Source organism: Miscanthus floridulus, chromosome 11, assembly GCF_019320115.1.
Source record: "Miscanthus floridulus cultivar M001 chromosome 11, ASM1932011v1, whole genome shotgun sequence".
Taxonomy (NCBI): domain Eukaryota; kingdom Viridiplantae; phylum Streptophyta; class Magnoliopsida; order Poales; family Poaceae; genus Miscanthus; species Miscanthus floridulus.
In genome coordinates, this window is record NC_089590.1 from 53,828,896 (window position 1) to 53,844,990 (window position 16,095).

The 16,095-nt window shown below is 49.5% G+C and overlaps 2 protein-coding genes across 2 annotated transcripts; one reads left to right on the forward strand and one right to left on the reverse strand.

Annotated features, from left to right (window-relative positions):
* Nucleotides 1–2: 2 nt before the first annotated feature.
* On the reverse strand, nt 3–10,893 carry LOC136493114 (ATP-dependent 6-phosphofructokinase 2-like). The gene is made up of 2 exons (XM_066489156.1): nt 10,198–10,893; nt 3–1,063 (listed from the first exon to the last, which is right to left on the reverse strand). The coding sequence occupies exons 1-2, from the start codon at nt 10,807–10,809 to the stop codon at nt 230–232; spliced, it is 1,446 nt and encodes a 481-aa protein (XP_066345253.1). The 5' UTR covers nt 10,810–10,893; the 3' UTR covers nt 3–229.
* Nucleotides 10,894–12,639: 1,746 nt separating this feature from the next.
* On the forward strand, nt 12,640–15,386 carry LOC136493116 (ras-related protein Rab-2-B-like). The gene is made up of 6 exons (XM_066489157.1): nt 12,640–12,843; nt 13,006–13,145; nt 13,741–13,823; nt 13,934–14,138; nt 14,220–14,288; nt 14,983–15,386. The coding sequence occupies exons 1-6, from the start codon at nt 12,798–12,800 to the stop codon at nt 15,070–15,072; spliced, it is 633 nt and encodes a 210-aa protein (XP_066345254.1). The 5' UTR covers nt 12,640–12,797; the 3' UTR covers nt 15,073–15,386.
* The last annotated feature ends 709 nt before the right edge of the window (nt 15,387–16,095 follow it).

A 16,095-nucleotide genomic window follows, 5' to 3' on the forward strand; every position in this document is an offset into this window, starting at 1 on the left:
CATTCAAAGTAAAATCGTGATTTCGTCCCAAAGCATCGTTTATTCATGAGTATGATAATATTAACATATGTACAAGCACAACAATTGCTTCTCAAAAGTGTTCCACGAGCACACAAACTGGAAAGCATAAAAGCTACCACCTTATTGAACGGAAATAATTAGGGAGGCAGGCAACTGGATCAGAAGAAAGTCTAATTTAATGGGTCCAGGGAGGAGCCGCCACTAGACTTCAGATATTATGCTTGGGTTTCAGGAAATCTGGCTGATTGGTAACTGATCTAACCCATGCCCATTTGTGATCATTCACATCGACAGGGTTCTTTGCCACAGCGACATCTTCCAGTGGTATGTAACTGTAGGTCCCATTTACTGGACCAGGTACAAAGCCAGTAAACCCAGCCATGACCCCATGGATGGCGGAATGCGCCAGCAAAGTGCAATACAAATTGTCGGTGGCGTTTGCAGGAACAGCTCGAATCATGTATGTAGGGTCAATGTACTTCACAGTGAACAGTTCGTTGGGATGTTCTCTCTTCCACCATCTGCCCAGCTCGGATTTCAGCCAGGGTCCCACATCAAGAAACACAATGTTGCCAGACTCATCCTGCTCTCGCTTCTGATCATCAGTCCCGGGAATCAGTTCCTGACCAGCTCCTTCAGCAACCACGATGACAGCATGCCCCTTCTTCTTAATCCGTTCATACAGAAACTCAAACAGGCCACCCTTACCTTCCAGGTGGAAATCAACCTCTGGGATCAAGCAGCAGTCAACGTCCCGACTGCTCAGAGTGGCATGAAGAGCGATATGACCTGTACTCCTTCCCATAAGTTTGACAAGGCCTACACCATTGACAGCGCTAAGAGCCTCCACATGAGCAGCGTCAATTGCCTGCTGAGCAATCTCCACCGCAGTTTGGAAACCAAATGACCTGTCTATGATGCCAATGTCATTGTCCACAGTTTTTGGGATCCCAGTAATAGATATGTTCAGACCACGGCGTTTAAACTCTTGAAAGATAGCCACAGCCCCTCTCATGGTTCCATCCCCTCCAATCGCATATATCTTCAATAAAAAAGAAATATTTGGACGTGATCAGTTTAGTTTATAATGTACTTTATAAGGAAGAACATGCATTTGTTAAAGCACTCAAAAGTCAAAACACGTGTACGAACTATAAGAAGGGAAACAATTGGCCGCTGTGAGTAAACAACTCAAAGACTCATTTTGAACCCTGAAATCTCCAACTAAATAGTATAGCACTACTTCTCTTCTGTAATACCCATGAACTGCCCAGATTCAATCACAACTAGAAAACAGGCGCGGCGTTGCCGCACGCTTCTCTGTGTCAGGCCAGTCTGTGATATGTGAAGATGATCAGTCTTTTGCCTAGCCTCGTGCCTCAACGAGTTGGAGCAAACTGACCCACGGATATTTGTCACGTTCGAAATAAGCTGTTGATGTCTTGTTTGGCGCATATACATGAAACCAAGATCAAAAGTATGATAGCAGTTTGTTCAATAATAAGATATAAGATTCATTTACATTAATTACTCATATTCAGGCATAATTAAATCATTTACATTAATTACTCATATTCAGGCATAGTTAAATCATTTTCCATTATCAACGCTGAGTCCTTTCTATGTAAAGGCAAACTTATGTCCTTAGCTAGGTTGCTAGCCATCACAGATCATCATTCAAACAAAAAAAAAAGGTCCACAAAACATGAAGTTATAATATGAGAAATCACATTGTGAAACATAGGCTCCCTGTAAAAAAAAACTATTGGCCCAAGAAAAATCACAGAAAAATAAGACAAGAGGATATATTGAGCAAAGGTATTACTATGTTCTAACAATTAGAGATATATTCAGCAAAGATAGTACTATGTTCTAATAATTAGTATCGTTGTATTGATCTTCCCAATTAAGATAGAACTACATCAAGGGTCAGCTTTGAGCCCTTATTTGTTTGCCTTAGTGATGGATGAGGTCACAAGGGACATACAAGGGGACATCCCTTGGTGTATGCTTTTCGTGGACGATGTAGTGCTAGTTGATGAAAGCCGGACAGGAGTTAATCAGAAACTGGAGTTATGACGGGAGACTTTGAAGTCCAAAGGTTTCAGACTCAGTAGAACTAAAACTGAGTATATGAGATGTGACTTCGGCACTACTACTCGGGAGGAGGAAGATATTAGTTTGGAAGGTCAAGTAGTGCATAGGAAGGATACCTTTCGATATTTAGGATCAATGTTACAGAGAGATGGGGATATTGATGAAGATGTTAGCATAGAATCAAAGCAGGGTGGATGAAGTGACGCCAAGCATCTGGTGTCCTTTATGACAAAAGGGTACCACAGAAGCTAAAAGGCAAGTTTTATAGGACGACGATTAGACCTGCTATGTTGTATGATGCAGAATGTTGGCCTACGAAAAGACGACATGTTCAACAGATAAGTGTCGCGAAAATACGTATGTTGCGTTGGATTTGCAGTCATTCAAGAACGGATCGAGTTTGGAACGATGATATACGTGATAGGTTAGGGGTAGCACCAATTGAAGAAAAGCTTGTCCAACACCGGTTGAGATGGTTTGGACATGTCCAACGGAGACCTTCAGAGGCACCGGTGCGTAGTGGAATCCTAAGCCAGGATAGTAACGTGAAGAGAGACAGAGAAAGACCGAAGTTAATTTAGGTAAAGGCAATAAAAGGAGACTTGAAATGATGGAATATACCCAAAGACTTAGCCTTAGATAGTAGTGCTTGGAAAACAACTATTCACGTGCCTGAACCTTGATTGCTTCTGCTGGGTTTCAACTCTAGCCTATCCCAACTTGTTTGGGACTTAAAGGCTTTGTTGTTGTTGTTGTTGTGTTATAGTAGTCATATTGTAATTTAGCTTGCCATCAAAACATCTATCAGTTTTAATTCTACTGTGCCTCTGGAGTCTGGAGCAATCAACAGAACTACGCATAGTCAAAACTGGGGCATAGCAAAAAGGTAAACACCATCATAATTTGATGAGATTTAAGACATCCTTCTAGAGAAACACAACGGTATTGATCTCAGCATTAGTATCATAGGAACATACAAAGGTGATCCAATACAATATGAGATGGCATATAGTGAAAGTGACGATTTAGCAAAGCTTTCGTATGTTGCAAACAAAAATTAACATGAGTATATAATCAGCAGAAAGGCAAGGTAATTCCATGGTATTGTGTTAGTTATATAAGCAATTTTCATATAAACTCCAAAATCTCAAAGTTTCATATAGTTTATTTGAAATTTTGAAAATGGGCAACAACAGTCATAGACGTGGTTATTTAAGACTACAAGCACATGCCTGGATTTTAACATGTGGCAATAAACCTTTGCTTGATCTAGTTTGTCAAATATTATACAGATGCTAATTGAGATTGGGAGCATGAATATATGAAAGTAAATGATTAAATACTTCAATATGTGAAATGGATATAGACGGAGAAACTAAATCGCTAATGCTGAACATTTGAAGATGATGACAAGTTGATCCTTTTCTCGGTTGAATGCACTATATTGGTACCAAGAAAGCAGAGCATGTAGTTGAGCAGCAAGGAAATCATGTTTGTGGTATGTATCAAGGGACATGAGAGAGACTGTTATAATATTTCTATGGGTGACGAAACCTGCGAAGTACCAATGTAATACGAAAAATCCTCTTCCATTTTTTCGGCTGAGCAACATGACTGATGGGGATGTCATATGTTCTCTGACCACTCCATGTTCCACGGCTGGGTTACCACACCCATTAGTGAAGTACTGATAGAACATATGGAGTACTATACAAGCGTATGGTGTATTTTTTTATTCTAGTTCTAACCTACCGATGGCTATGGAGTTGCCAACGCAAACCGATTTGTTCAACTTCTTGTTTTTTGTTCACTTCTCTTGAAAAGCTCTGATTCAGGAATGATATAAAGGTTGATGTACCAGCAACAATCATGTACTACTTAGAAAATGATACTGGGATAATATAGTTTGTTTGAGCAATCTCAAATAACGATTCTCCATCAAATTCAGAGCTATTGAACCCCATAATGATAATTCAAATATTAAATGGTGTCTCCTCTATAAAGATCGGTAAAGTAAAAGTGTCAAAGAAATTTTCATTAGTATATGGCTATGGGGTGGACAGATGGCATAATAGAACTTAATGTACCTATGAAGTTGAAATGCAACATATTAGCAAGACATGATTCACTTATGAAAACAAGTACTTAGGTTATTAGTCACTGAATTCTTACTCTTAGTAGTAGCAGAATTCTTACTCTCATCGAGAAAGGATGACACTAGGAGTTGGGGCAATTTTCTGTTTATTTCTCACACAATGCCATACCAACCTGAAGGATTGGGGGTATATATTTATAGGCTGCTAGCCAGCCAAGCATATGCCAAGATGTTTGTCTAAGATGCTAAGATGCTGTCCTCTAGTATAAGATGCTGTCCTCTAAGATGTTGTCCTCTAGTCTAAGATGCTATCATAAAAACAGACTATGCAGCCACAAGGACCATGTGACCAACACAGCCTCACAAAGACCAGCCCACACATGAGACTTATCACATCATTCTCCCCCTAAGTCTTGTGCGTCGTCCTGTGGGAAAGTTGAACCATCCCGGTCCTGGAGCAAAGTTCAAGGAACTTGATCCTCCCAAGGGGTTTGGTGAGCAAGTCCGTAAACTGGTCCTTGGTGTTGATGTTGCTCGCCTTGATGCTCCCTTCCTCCAAACAGCCTCGGATGAAGTGGTACCTCACCCGGATGTGCTTGCTGCGTTCATGGAACACGGGGTTATTTGCCAGAGCTAGAGCGGACTTGCTGTCCACCCTGAGTTCCACTGCTCTAGTGTCTCTGCCGAGGAGATCACCGAGCAGTCGAGCGAGCCAGAGCGCCTGAGTCGAAGCAGTGGAGGCCGCTATGTACTCGGCCTCGCAGCTGGACATGGCCACCACCTGTTGCTTGATCGACTGCCAGCTAACGAGGCACTTACCGAGGAAGAAGAGGATCCCACTCGTGCTCTTGTTGGTGTCGATGTCGCCGGCGTGGTCGCTGTCGCTGTACCCAACGAAGTGTGCCGCCCCAGGGCACCTAGGGTAGTAGAGGCCGTGGTCGAGAGTCCCCGCAACGTAGCGGATGATCCTCTTCATATCCTGCTGGCGCTTCGTCGTCGGTCGCTGTATGAACCGACTAACGTAGCCGACGGAGAATGCCAAGTCCGGCCATGTGTGGGCGAGGTAGCGAAGGGTCCCCACAAGACGCCGGTACTGCGTAAGCGTCCACCTCCTCCGTCGTGCTGTCGTGGCTTAGCTTCAGCCTCTCCTCCATCGGAGTGAGAACTGGGTTGCAGTCGGTGAGCCCAGCTAGCTCAACGACGCGCTTGGCGTAGGTGGTCTGTCGAAGCGTGATCCCGGAGTCATCCTGGTGCACCTCGATTCCCAGGTAGAATGAGAGAGGCCCCAGGTCACTCATCTGGAAGGTGGCCTTCATCTCTTCCTTGAATGCCGCCACCTCCGCATCCTTGGTACCGGTGATCACCAAGTCGTCGACGTAGACACCCACCAGCAGAGCATTTCCTCCACTGCCCCGTCGATAGATGGCCGCCTCGTGCGGGCTTTGCTCGAAGCCCATCCCCTTTAGCGTGGAATCCAACTTGGCATTCCACGCCCTCAGTGTCTGCCGCAAGCCATAGAGGGCCTAACGCAGCCGGAGCACCTTGCCCTCCTTGCCGGGGATCGCAAATCCCGGCGGTTGGTGCATGTAGACCTCCTCCTTCAAGTCGCCGTTAAGGAACGCCGACTTGACGTACATGTGATGAACACGCCAGCCCTCCTAGGCAGCTAGCGCAAGGAGGAGTCGCACGGACTCCATCCGTGCCACGCGAGCAAAAGTGTCGTCGAAGTCGACCCCCTCCTGCTGCATGAAACCTCGTGCCACCAAGCGAGCCTTGTGCTTGACGATGGCGCCGGCTTCATCCCTCTTCAGCTTGTACACCCACTTAAGGGTGATTGCACGGTGACCACGAGGAAGGTCAGCAAGCTCTCAGGTGCGATTCTTCTCGACCGTATCCATCTCCAACTGCATCGTGGCGCGCCATGCCGCGTGTCTCTCGGCCTCTACAAACGACCGAGGCTCGCCGTCGTCACACGCAAGGTGCAACTAAGCCTCCAGGTCGTGAGGCACTGGTCCCGGCACCGGCTGGTTGCCGAGAAGGTTCTCCATCGTACGGTACCGCAACGGCTAGCCGTCGTGGTACGCGTCGATGTGCTCCTCGTCGTGAGAGAGCGGAGTAGCGAGCTCAACCGGGGTGTGCTCGACACGAGCTGGTGTTGGAGTAGACGTGCCCGGAGAGGTGCCTGTCGGTGCTGAAGTGCGTGGCAGTGCCGGCTGTGGGGGAGCTGGCGAAGAACTCATCGCAGCCGAGGTCCTGGCTAGAGAGCGTGGTGCTATCGGAGTAGCAGGCGTCGGGGTCGGTGAAGGCTCGGGGACTGGGGTAGACACGCTTGCCGAAGAAGAGCTGCCTACTCCCCCAGCTCCCTCGAAGTGGACGTACTCGACAGTGAAGTCGTCGTACGTCGGAGCCGAGCCGTCGTCCTCCGCCTTGTCCCATGCCCATCCTCGCCCTTCATCGAACACAACGTCGCGCGCCATGCGCACACGCTGTGTCTTCGGGTCGAGGATGCGGTAGGTCTTCGAGTCCTCCGCGTAGCCGATGAACACTGCCGGAGTGCTCCTGTCGTCGAGCTTGCTGATGTGGCCAAGCTCCTTGGCGAACGCGAGGCAGCCGAAGACCCGCAAGTGGGAGACCGCCGGCTTGCGCCCATGCCAAGCCTCGTACGGCGTCCTGCCGTCGAGCGCCTTGGTAGGTGAGCGGTTGAGGATGTAGACGGCCGACACCACCGCCTCTCCCCAGAAGACAGCCTGCATCCCCCTCTGCTTGAGAAGGGTCTGAGCCATCCCCACAACCGTCTGGTTGCGTTGCTCGACGGCGCCGTTCTGCTGTGGGCTGTACGGCGCGGAGTAGTGGCGCTGAATGCCCTCATCAGCGCAGTACGACGCGAATTCAGCCGCCGTGAATTCGCCGCCGTTGTCGGTGCGCAGCACGCGCAGCTTGCGGCCGCACTCCGCCTCCGCAGCAGCTTGCGAGCGCCTGATGGCATCCGCAGCCTCTCCCTTGCTGCCGAGGACCATCACCCACATGTAGCGGGAGAGGTCGTCGACGAGCAGCAGGAAGTAGCGTCGTCCTCCCGGTGTGGCCGGTGTCATCGGGCCATAGAAGTCCCCGTGCACAAGCTCGAGCCTCTCCTTGGCTCGAAAGCTCGCCCGCTGGGGAAAGGGGAGTCGCCTCTGCTTCGTCAACACGCAGACGTCGCAGAGCTGCTCCACATGCTCGAGGCACGGCAGGCCTCGCACCATCTCCATGGCACTGAGCCGCTTCAGGGCCTCAAAGTGAAGGTGCCCGAAACACTCGTGCCACTACCACGCCTCGTCGTCCCGACGAGCAGCGAGACAGAGGGGTTGTGCCACCTACACGTTAAGGACGTATAGTCAATTTGCGCTTCTGGAGCGAGGCAAGAAGGCGGGGATGGTGCGAGGGGTTGGCAAGAAGGCGTCTCGGGCGGGATTGCAGCGATGAGGGCATCCAGCGCCCGTCGATCTAGGTCGTAGTCGACGTCGCTGTACCGGACTGCCTCCCACATGTGCCGCACCTGGAGCTTTACCCTCATCACCACAACCCACTCGACGTAGTTGATCTTGGTGAGGGTAGGCCACCCACCACCGGGGCCAACGTCCCTGACGACAGCCTGGAGCCCGTGGTAACCACGGTACCGATCCGGGGAGAGAGAGCCACGCTGCCTGTGAAGGTCGCACTCTCCATCGACCCGTCCGCCGCCGTCGCCGTGTGCGCCTCCTCCAGGAGCGCCACCGCCATGCACGCCTCCTCCAGGAGCGCCGCCGCCGTGCGCGCCTCCTCCAGGAGCGCCGCCACCGTGCGCGCCTCCTCCAGGAGCGCCACCGGCGCGTCCGCACCTGTCGGGGCTGCCGCCGCGCTCGTGGGCATGCGCGGCTGCCCACTGCGCCGCCCGCGCTCATCCTGCCTCCCTCTCCAACAACTCGAGGTCCGCGTCGGCGCTGTTGTCAGCAGAAACGGAGCTACTGATGCTGCCGCGCAGGGCCTCGACCTTTGCTGCCGCCGCACGCGCTGCATTCGCTGCCGCCGCTGCTTCCGCCTCCGCTATGGCTGCTGCCAGCTCCGCCGTTGCCAGCCTCGACGCCGTTGCCGCCGCCGCAGCGGTCTCTGTCGCTGCTCGCTCACGTTCCTCTGCCGCGGCAAGTTCGGCCTCCTACCGACGTCGCGTGCTCGAGGCGACCGAGCGCTGAGACTGCCCTGCAGACATAACGCGCTACCGGGGGGCTGCTGCGTGGGGAGAGGGCTGCTTCAGATGAGCTGCTGCTCGTCTGCGCAGAGGAAGAGGAGTGAGCAGGAGCGGCCGGAGCTGCTGCTGCTCCTAGCTGGGGCTGTTGTGCGGCTGGGAAAGGAGATGAGCAGGAGATGCTCAGGCTACAGGATAGTACGGCTCTGATACCAGTTGTTAGTCGCTGAATTCTTACTCTTGGTAGTAGCAGAATTCTTACTCTCATCGAGAGAGGATGACACTAGGAGTTGGGGCAATTTTCTGATTCATTTCTCACACAATGTCATACCAATCTGAGGAGTTGGGGGTACATATTTATAGGCTGCTAGCCAGCCAAGCATATGCCAAGATGCTAGTATAAGATGTTGTCCTCTAGTCTAAGATGTTGTCCTAAAAACAGACCATGTAGCCACAAGGACCATGTGACCAACACAGCCCCATAAAGACCAGCCCACACATAAGACTTATCCCATCATATGCATATCAAGCCATTAATTTTTTTGTGAAGAATTTTGAAGCAATATAAGGATGCAAACCTTTGGGCGCTTACTGTCATGATGAATCAAAGGAGAAAGACAGTAGATTAATGCTCAAGACATGGAGTTTTGTTGCAATTTAATCTTCTTTCTCGTAGCAGCAACCTTGAGGCCACCCTTAGTCTAGCAACTCAGCTGCTGCAACCTGCAGTGACATTTCGTCATGCACCTTGCCTGAATGCCCTCCTCTGCTATGATAGTTGACATGAGAGAGCTTAGCTAGATGGAATAGCAGCGATGGCAGAGGCTAGGGATCGCACGCCACCGCCAGTCTCCTGCTATTCCCATCGGGCCTCTGATGCATCTCCTCTTCCGTCTCGAGCCGATGCAAGTGGCACACAGGAACGAGGAGAGAGGAAGGTGGGTAGCTGCCATGCACGCGGATGCGCCAGCGACTTGGAGGCGGCCAAGCCCGCGACCATATCAGCATGGTTGCCTTCGGCAATGTGCTCCGCTCCGGCCATGGACGCCGCCGTGGCACTATGAGAGGGGAGAGCTCGGGCATCCGAAAGCAAGCACGGAGGAGCACGATGTTTTATGAGTTAGTGCGAGTGCGCAGCTGTTCGAGAGGTGTAGAAATTCCTCCGCCGTGTTCCAAGACGCATGCGAACAGACGGCGAGATCTTCATTGCGAGGGCCGAGCACTCCACCACCGGGGCTGCAGCGCTCGACCTTCACGCCTACGCCGGGGTGGCCATAGCCGCCGTGCCTGCGCCCGCCGCCCGCTCCGAGGTGACCGGAGCCACCACGCCTGCACCGCCGGCCGTGCTGGGGTTGCAGGGGCCCCTGCCCGCGCCTGGAGATGTCCGAGACCGGAGCGGCCGGGGTCGCCGGGGCCGCTGGGCCCCACCCGCGCCGGGATGGCCAGGAACGACGTGCCCGCGGCGGGAGGAGGAGGGAGGTGCGGGGGCAGCTAGGTCGAGCGCGGTTGCGCCGCACGGCTCTCTCTCCTCTGCACGACGGGCAACCTCTCAGGATGGTTCGCGAACTTTATGGGTCGACACCCGACCCACCCACAATCGGACGGACCAGATCATCTGATCGTTTGATCCAATGGCTAGCGGGCTAACGGGTGACGTGGCCCTATTCGTTAGGCCACTTTTGTGCAGGATTCATAAGAGATTGGGATTTAAGTGTGTAAACTGTAAATAGTGAATGAACCCAATTTTACATTGCGGTGCCTGTGCTCTGAGTGTTGCTCTCACCTGCGTGTACCCGCGCGCGACGATGCCGTCGACGATCTTGCCGAGATCGAAGCCACCCCGCGTGGTCTTGAGCACGGTGCCGCCCTTCTTGTGCCAGTCGTCGACGGCGGCGGGGTCCAGCCTGACGTGATCCTCGTCGGCGCCGTAGAACCCTCGGTATCCCGCGGCGACGCCGAAGACGTGGCGGACGCCGTAGAGCTCGTGGAGCCCGACGACGAGCTCCCTGAGCACGGTGTTGAGGCCCGGGCAGAGGCCCCCGCAGGTGACGAGCGCGGCGCGCGCCGCGGCTGGGTCGACGGCGAGTGCCCCGCGAGGCCCCGCGCGGCGGTAGGCGACGAGCGGGGACGGCGCGGCGGAGGCGATGTCGAAGAAGGCGTGGCGGAGGGTGACGTCCCCTGGGGAGATGTAGAAGGTGGCGGGCGGGTGGAAGTAGGGGTGCCGCGAGATGGGGTTCGGGACCGCCGCCGCCGGGGTCGGGGAGGCGAGCGCGGAGGGGAGGCGTGGCACGTCGCGGAGGGTGAGCGGCGGGAGCGTCACAGTGGTGTTGGTCGGGCCGGTGGCGTCGGCGTCGGCGGGGGTGCCGCCGGAGCTGGCGGCGGCGGTGGGGTCCATGTGTCGGCGAGCGAGGTGGGTGCGTGAGGGGGCCGCGCGGCGGGATGGGATGGGAGCGAGACGGTCAAGACTCAAGAGGGGTGGGTCGGGGGGTTTTACTCGCGCGACGTGTGGCGGTTTCAGCGGGGAGGTTTCAGCTTCCAGAAACTAGGGAGGCGCGGGCCACATCAACAGCTCGTGACTTTTTTTAAGAAAAAAAATGGCCACGTATACAGTGTTAGGCACCGCACGGCGTAGCCTCGAGTCGACACGTCGACCATTGTGCAAGTAATCTCGTTTTATTCGAGCTAAATGAGGTGTTTACTTTGCAATTTGCGACTCAGGGATCTGATGCATGGTCGGCACACCTTCCCCCGCGCAGTTGGCAAGGAGGCCACCGCATCACACGGCGGCATTCATGGCGCATGGCTGCCACGGTGCTCATCGCATCCACCAACGAACTTCCAAGATTTTCATGTCACGCTACCCTCCATAATTCACTGCGCTAAAACTTAATTAAATTTAATCTTTGCCAAAATTTAATAAAATATACTAAATCTATTCTAAATTATAGTTCGTTTGACTTTTTTATCTCAAGTTTGACCACTCGTCTTATTTAAAATTTTATGCTAAATATCACTTCTTTTGTTGTGTCTCGCTTTATTAACAAAAGTTCTTCAAGAATAACTTAAATTTGATTATGTTTACACAAATTTTTTTTAATAAAATGAGCGGTTAAACTTAGGGTCAAAAAAAAAAAGTTAAACGAATTATAATTTGGAATGGAGGAGTATTAAACAAAGGATGTATGCGTGCATAAACAGGGTGCATGCGCCACGCAGGCTAAAACAGATACTTTGAAATTTTATCTAGGTAGGGAACTAATGCCTACTATGGTCCTGAGTCCTGACGATGCTTGACCGGTGCTTCTGTATAGTTCGGATAATCAATATCAACTAATTTTAAGATAGGCACCATAACATAGAGCGCGATTTAAAAAAAAATCTTAAACAAGTTTCATAACTTTCCTAGCTAAAATATTTTGTTTATGAATTTTCAGAATCAAGAGTAAACTAGGTTTTAGGATTTTTAATTGCATTATATTTCCTCAAAAAATATATTTGAATAATATTTTGATTTTATTATTAAATTTTAGATGTTTTTATAATAATTTTTCTAGTCTCATTTACCTCTTGAACTTTTAACTTGGTCTGATTTACCCTCCCTGACATGGCACCACATCATCAAATCACCGTCAAAACCACCAAGGTGCAAAAATGTACGGTTTTCAAAATTTCAAGAGGTAAAAAGCTGGTTTCATAGATCAGGGAGGAAAATCAGACATTCGTGATAGTTTTTTTTTTTTTGAAACTGTGCTAGCTTTTTTGGAGAGAGAAAATTTGGACTCTCTTCCAAAATCCAAATAATGCGAGTTTCGCTGGCGCCAGGGCCATGGTTACTTTTTTTTTTGGGGGGGTTACTGTGTTAACCTGGGCTGGACCTTGTTGGCTTGTTGTATGGGCAGAAATTATTGCATAGGCCATAGGGTCTCGGCTTTGGCTTGGATCTGGGCTGCGGCACGCCCAGCTTCCGCGCCCTGTCTCTCTCTCTCTCTCTAGATTGCTTCTGGAGTCTGGACTCGCGGAGATGGGCGGGCGACTCAAGTCAGGTCGATCTAGATTGGCACAAGACGCCGACGGCACGGCAGTTTTCCCCACAACCCGGCAAAACCCCTTTTCGTGCCTCTGGGCGGCCGAGCCCGATAGCCAGATAGGAATCCAAACAGTCCGCACGTCATCCCCGCCAGCGGATACCCAGCCGAAGGAACCAGAACAAACCGTGTCACCCCGTCGCTTCCTTCACGTAATCCCCCGCCGCCCCGTCCTCTCCTCCCCCCTCGCTAAGCAAAAGCAACCTGCAACCCCCTTCTTCTTTTCATCCTCCTCCGATTCCGCTAAATCCCCCCGCAGCTCTTCGTCCCCGGAGGAACAAGCCCGCCGCCACCGGAGATGTCGTACGCCTACCTCTTCAAGTACATCATCATCGGCGACACAGGTTCGTCCCGTCCCGTCGGCCCCCTCCCTTCCTCCCTCCGCTCCCCGATTGGATCCGCGCGCCTCCCAACCTGCTGCGGCCGCAGCGGCGAGATGGAGATCCAATCTACCCGCTTGCGATGATGCTGACGGCCTTTCTCTGCTTGGCTTTGCTTTGCTGCAGGCGTTGGCAAGTCGTGCCTGCTGCTGCAGTTCACCGACAAGCGATTCCAGCCCGTCCACGACCTCACCATCGGCGTCGAGTTCGGGGCCCGGATGATCACCATCGACAACAAGCCCATCAAGCTCCAGATTTGGGACACGGTCGGTGCCCCTCTTTTCTTTGTCTCTACCTCCGCTACTTTCCTTCGTTCTTACGCATCCCTTAGATACTTACTTCCGGCGGCCTATAGCTTCTACCACTACCAATTAAGGCAACATAATTGCTTCCTCAGTTGCTTATGGGACTTGAGCTACTCAATTTTGGTTGCAAACTGGAATTTAGGATGTCCAATTGGTGTGGCACAAAGTTGTTTTGGGGGTCTGTAGTTCAATATGAAAACATTGTATCTTGCTGGGCTCTGAAGCTACAATATTATGCTCAAGTCTGGCTCTAAACTGGAATTTAGAATGTCCAATTGGTGTGCCACAAAGTTGTTTTGGGGGTCTGTAGTTCAAGATGAAAACATTGTAGCTGGCTGAGTTCTGAAGCTACAATATTCTGTATACTCTCTTTGTTCTTTATCAGCGTGCTCCGCCCCACTGAAATTATCGGATTATTAGCGCACTGAACTATGGGACCGCTTGTTGATTTAAGCTATCCTTAGTGCCACGCCATAATGTTAATAATACGGAATACCCACGTGGCCACATGCATCATTCATCTGACCTGATTGTGCTGTCTTTTAACATTATACAGGCTGGGCAAGAGTCATTCAGATCCATAACTAGATCATACTACAGAGGCGCTGCTGGTGCTCTTTTGGTTTATGATATCACTAGGTGATTACCCCCATAAATTCTAAGTTGTTTGGGTGGCCTTTTTTTATGCACGCATTTTCCTGAATCATGCTGATACTGGCATTCAAATCCATGTGTTGAACTGATTTCAGGAGGGAGACTTTCAACCACCTTGCAAGCTGGCTGGAGGATGCGAGGCAGCACGCGAATGCTAACATGACGATAATGCTTGTCGGGAACAAGTGTGATCTGTCTCACAGGCGTGCGGTGAGCTATGAGGAAGGCGAGCAGTTTGCAATGGAACATGGCCTTATCTTCATGGAGGCCTCGGCAAAGACCGCACAGAATGTCGAGGAGGTGAAGCTTGATTCTTGGTGTATCTATGTGCAGTTAAAATATTTTCCAATTTCCTCATGCAGCATGAACTTTTAAATGCAGGCATTTGTTAAGACTGCTGGAGCAATCTACAAGAAAATCCAAGATGGCGTTTTCGATGTATCTAATGAGGTACCTTTTAATCTCAAACCATTACTTTTGTTCTGCTTAAGGAAAATGTAGTGAGCCCCTTCAATATACCATTTGAAGAACTTATGTAGATTCTTAACCGATGTATTACAGTCCAAAACCTTTGCTGAGATGAGTGCCAGATACTCATGTACGTTTATGTTCCATTCAGGAGCACTATATATGGTTTGCCTTACGATGTGCATAAGTCATTATTACCTATCTCGTAGAAAGTTTATCCTTTTTTCCTTACAACCTTTATACGCTGAAAGGTTGGAATGAGGATAGCCAAACATGGAAAGTGGAAAGAACAATATCGACACTTCAACAGGCAGAGTGCCTGTTTGTCCTTGTGATCTCTTGAAACTTGCTGTTAACTAAGACCTTGTACTCTTAATTTATATAATAAATCGCATAGAAGTAGCTTTTTTCTGAAATGGCATAAGTGGATAAACTTTTAATATATAATTTTGAGGGGGAGGTGTTCTTGATGCTGAAAGAGATAGATTTTCACTTTTTAGTGTCCAAGGATTAGCAGAGAGCATTTTTATGGAAACTAGCAATTCTCTGATAGTGAAAATGCCATTTGCCCACCAGGAACCGTGTCCAACTCTCCATAACATTTTGCTTGCTTACAATACGTATCTTGTTACTGCCACATGAGTATGATCTCATACATCTTTTGTCAAATTTGCAGTCTTATGGAATCAAAGTTGGATATGTAGTCCCTGGCCAATCTGGAGGTGCTGGTAGCTCGTCTTCTCAAGGTGGTGGCTGCTGCAGCTAATCTGCTAACGCCCTTATGTACAAAGGCATATCTGTGGTGTACTCGTGTGTCACATACCAGCTGCGTTATTATCTTCATGTTTCTGAGCGTAAAATAGTTACTGCTCCAGGGTGCTTTGTTATTTGACGCACCAATGCATTATGTGCCTGAACGATTTAAGAGATTCAGTTTATTTATGTCAGGTGTTTACAAACTCTCTGTAAATCATTAGATTCTTTACTGTTTTCTGTGATTAAGCACTCACGAATTCTGTCCATTTGCATGTAAATAAGATACCTCGATGCGTTGTTTGGTATGATATTAGTTTGTCTTATTTGAATATGTTGGAACTCATGTTTCTGCAAATATGCGTCTTGGATACATGAGCTTATCAAACTATGATGGAGCCAATCACTGAATAGTGAAATACTCTGCTTCCAGATGGTCAGGTGTTCTGTTTAGGATCGTGGTAGCTTTCCGCGATATGTGTGTGCTTCGCTGATGCATCTTGCTGGTTTTGTAGTTAAATTCACAAAGGCTTCCAGCCGAGGGAAGAAGTAAAAAATAAAAATAAAAAGGAAAGAAGTAAAAAAGAAAAAGAGAGAAGAAGTAAAAAAAAAGGAACAAGAAAAATAAAATAAAAAAGTAACCAGCCGAGAGAAGGAGAGGAAGTAAAAAAGAAAAAGAAAAATTAAGGAAGAAAACAAGGTTTGCAGGTATCTTGCTGCTTTTGTTGTAGTTAAATTCACAAAGGCTTCCAGCCGAGAGAAGGAGAATAAGTAAAAAAATAGAAAGAAAAATTAAAGGAAGAAGTAGATAGAAAGAAAGAAAAAACAAGGGGCAGAGAGAGAGAAACAAGGTTTGCAGGTATGAGGTGATGAATAAGCTGTTCTTGTTTCCCCTTTTCTTTTTAAATGAACCGAGCTGTTCTTGTTTCTGGTTCTCAAAATCACTTGTCCAATCCAATACTACTCCCTCCGTCCAAAAAACATGCAATTCTAGCACAGTGTCATGGTTTAGTATCTTAAACTTAATTAATTATAG

Bases quoted from the DNA above. Each gene is read 5' to 3' on its own strand.
- LOC136493114 (XM_066489156.1), bottom strand. From the start codon at position 10,809: ATGGACCCCACCGCCGCCGCCAGCTCCGGCGGCACCCCCGCCGACGCC. The intron at 1,064-10,197 runs GTGAGAGCAACA...TTTTTATTGAAG, and splicing joins TCGCGCGCGGGTACACGCAG to ATATATGCGATTGGAGGGGA.
- LOC136493116 (XM_066489157.1), top strand. From the start codon at position 12,798: ATGTCGTACGCCTACCTCTTCAAGTACATCATCATCGGCGACACAG. The intron at 12,844-13,005 runs GTTCGTCCCGTC...GCTTTGCTGCAG, and splicing joins CATCATCATCGGCGACACAG to GCGTTGGCAAGTCGTGCCTG. The intron at 14,139-14,219 runs GTGAAGCTTGAT...TTTTAAATGCAG, and splicing joins CCGCACAGAATGTCGAGGAG to GCATTTGTTAAGACTGCTGG.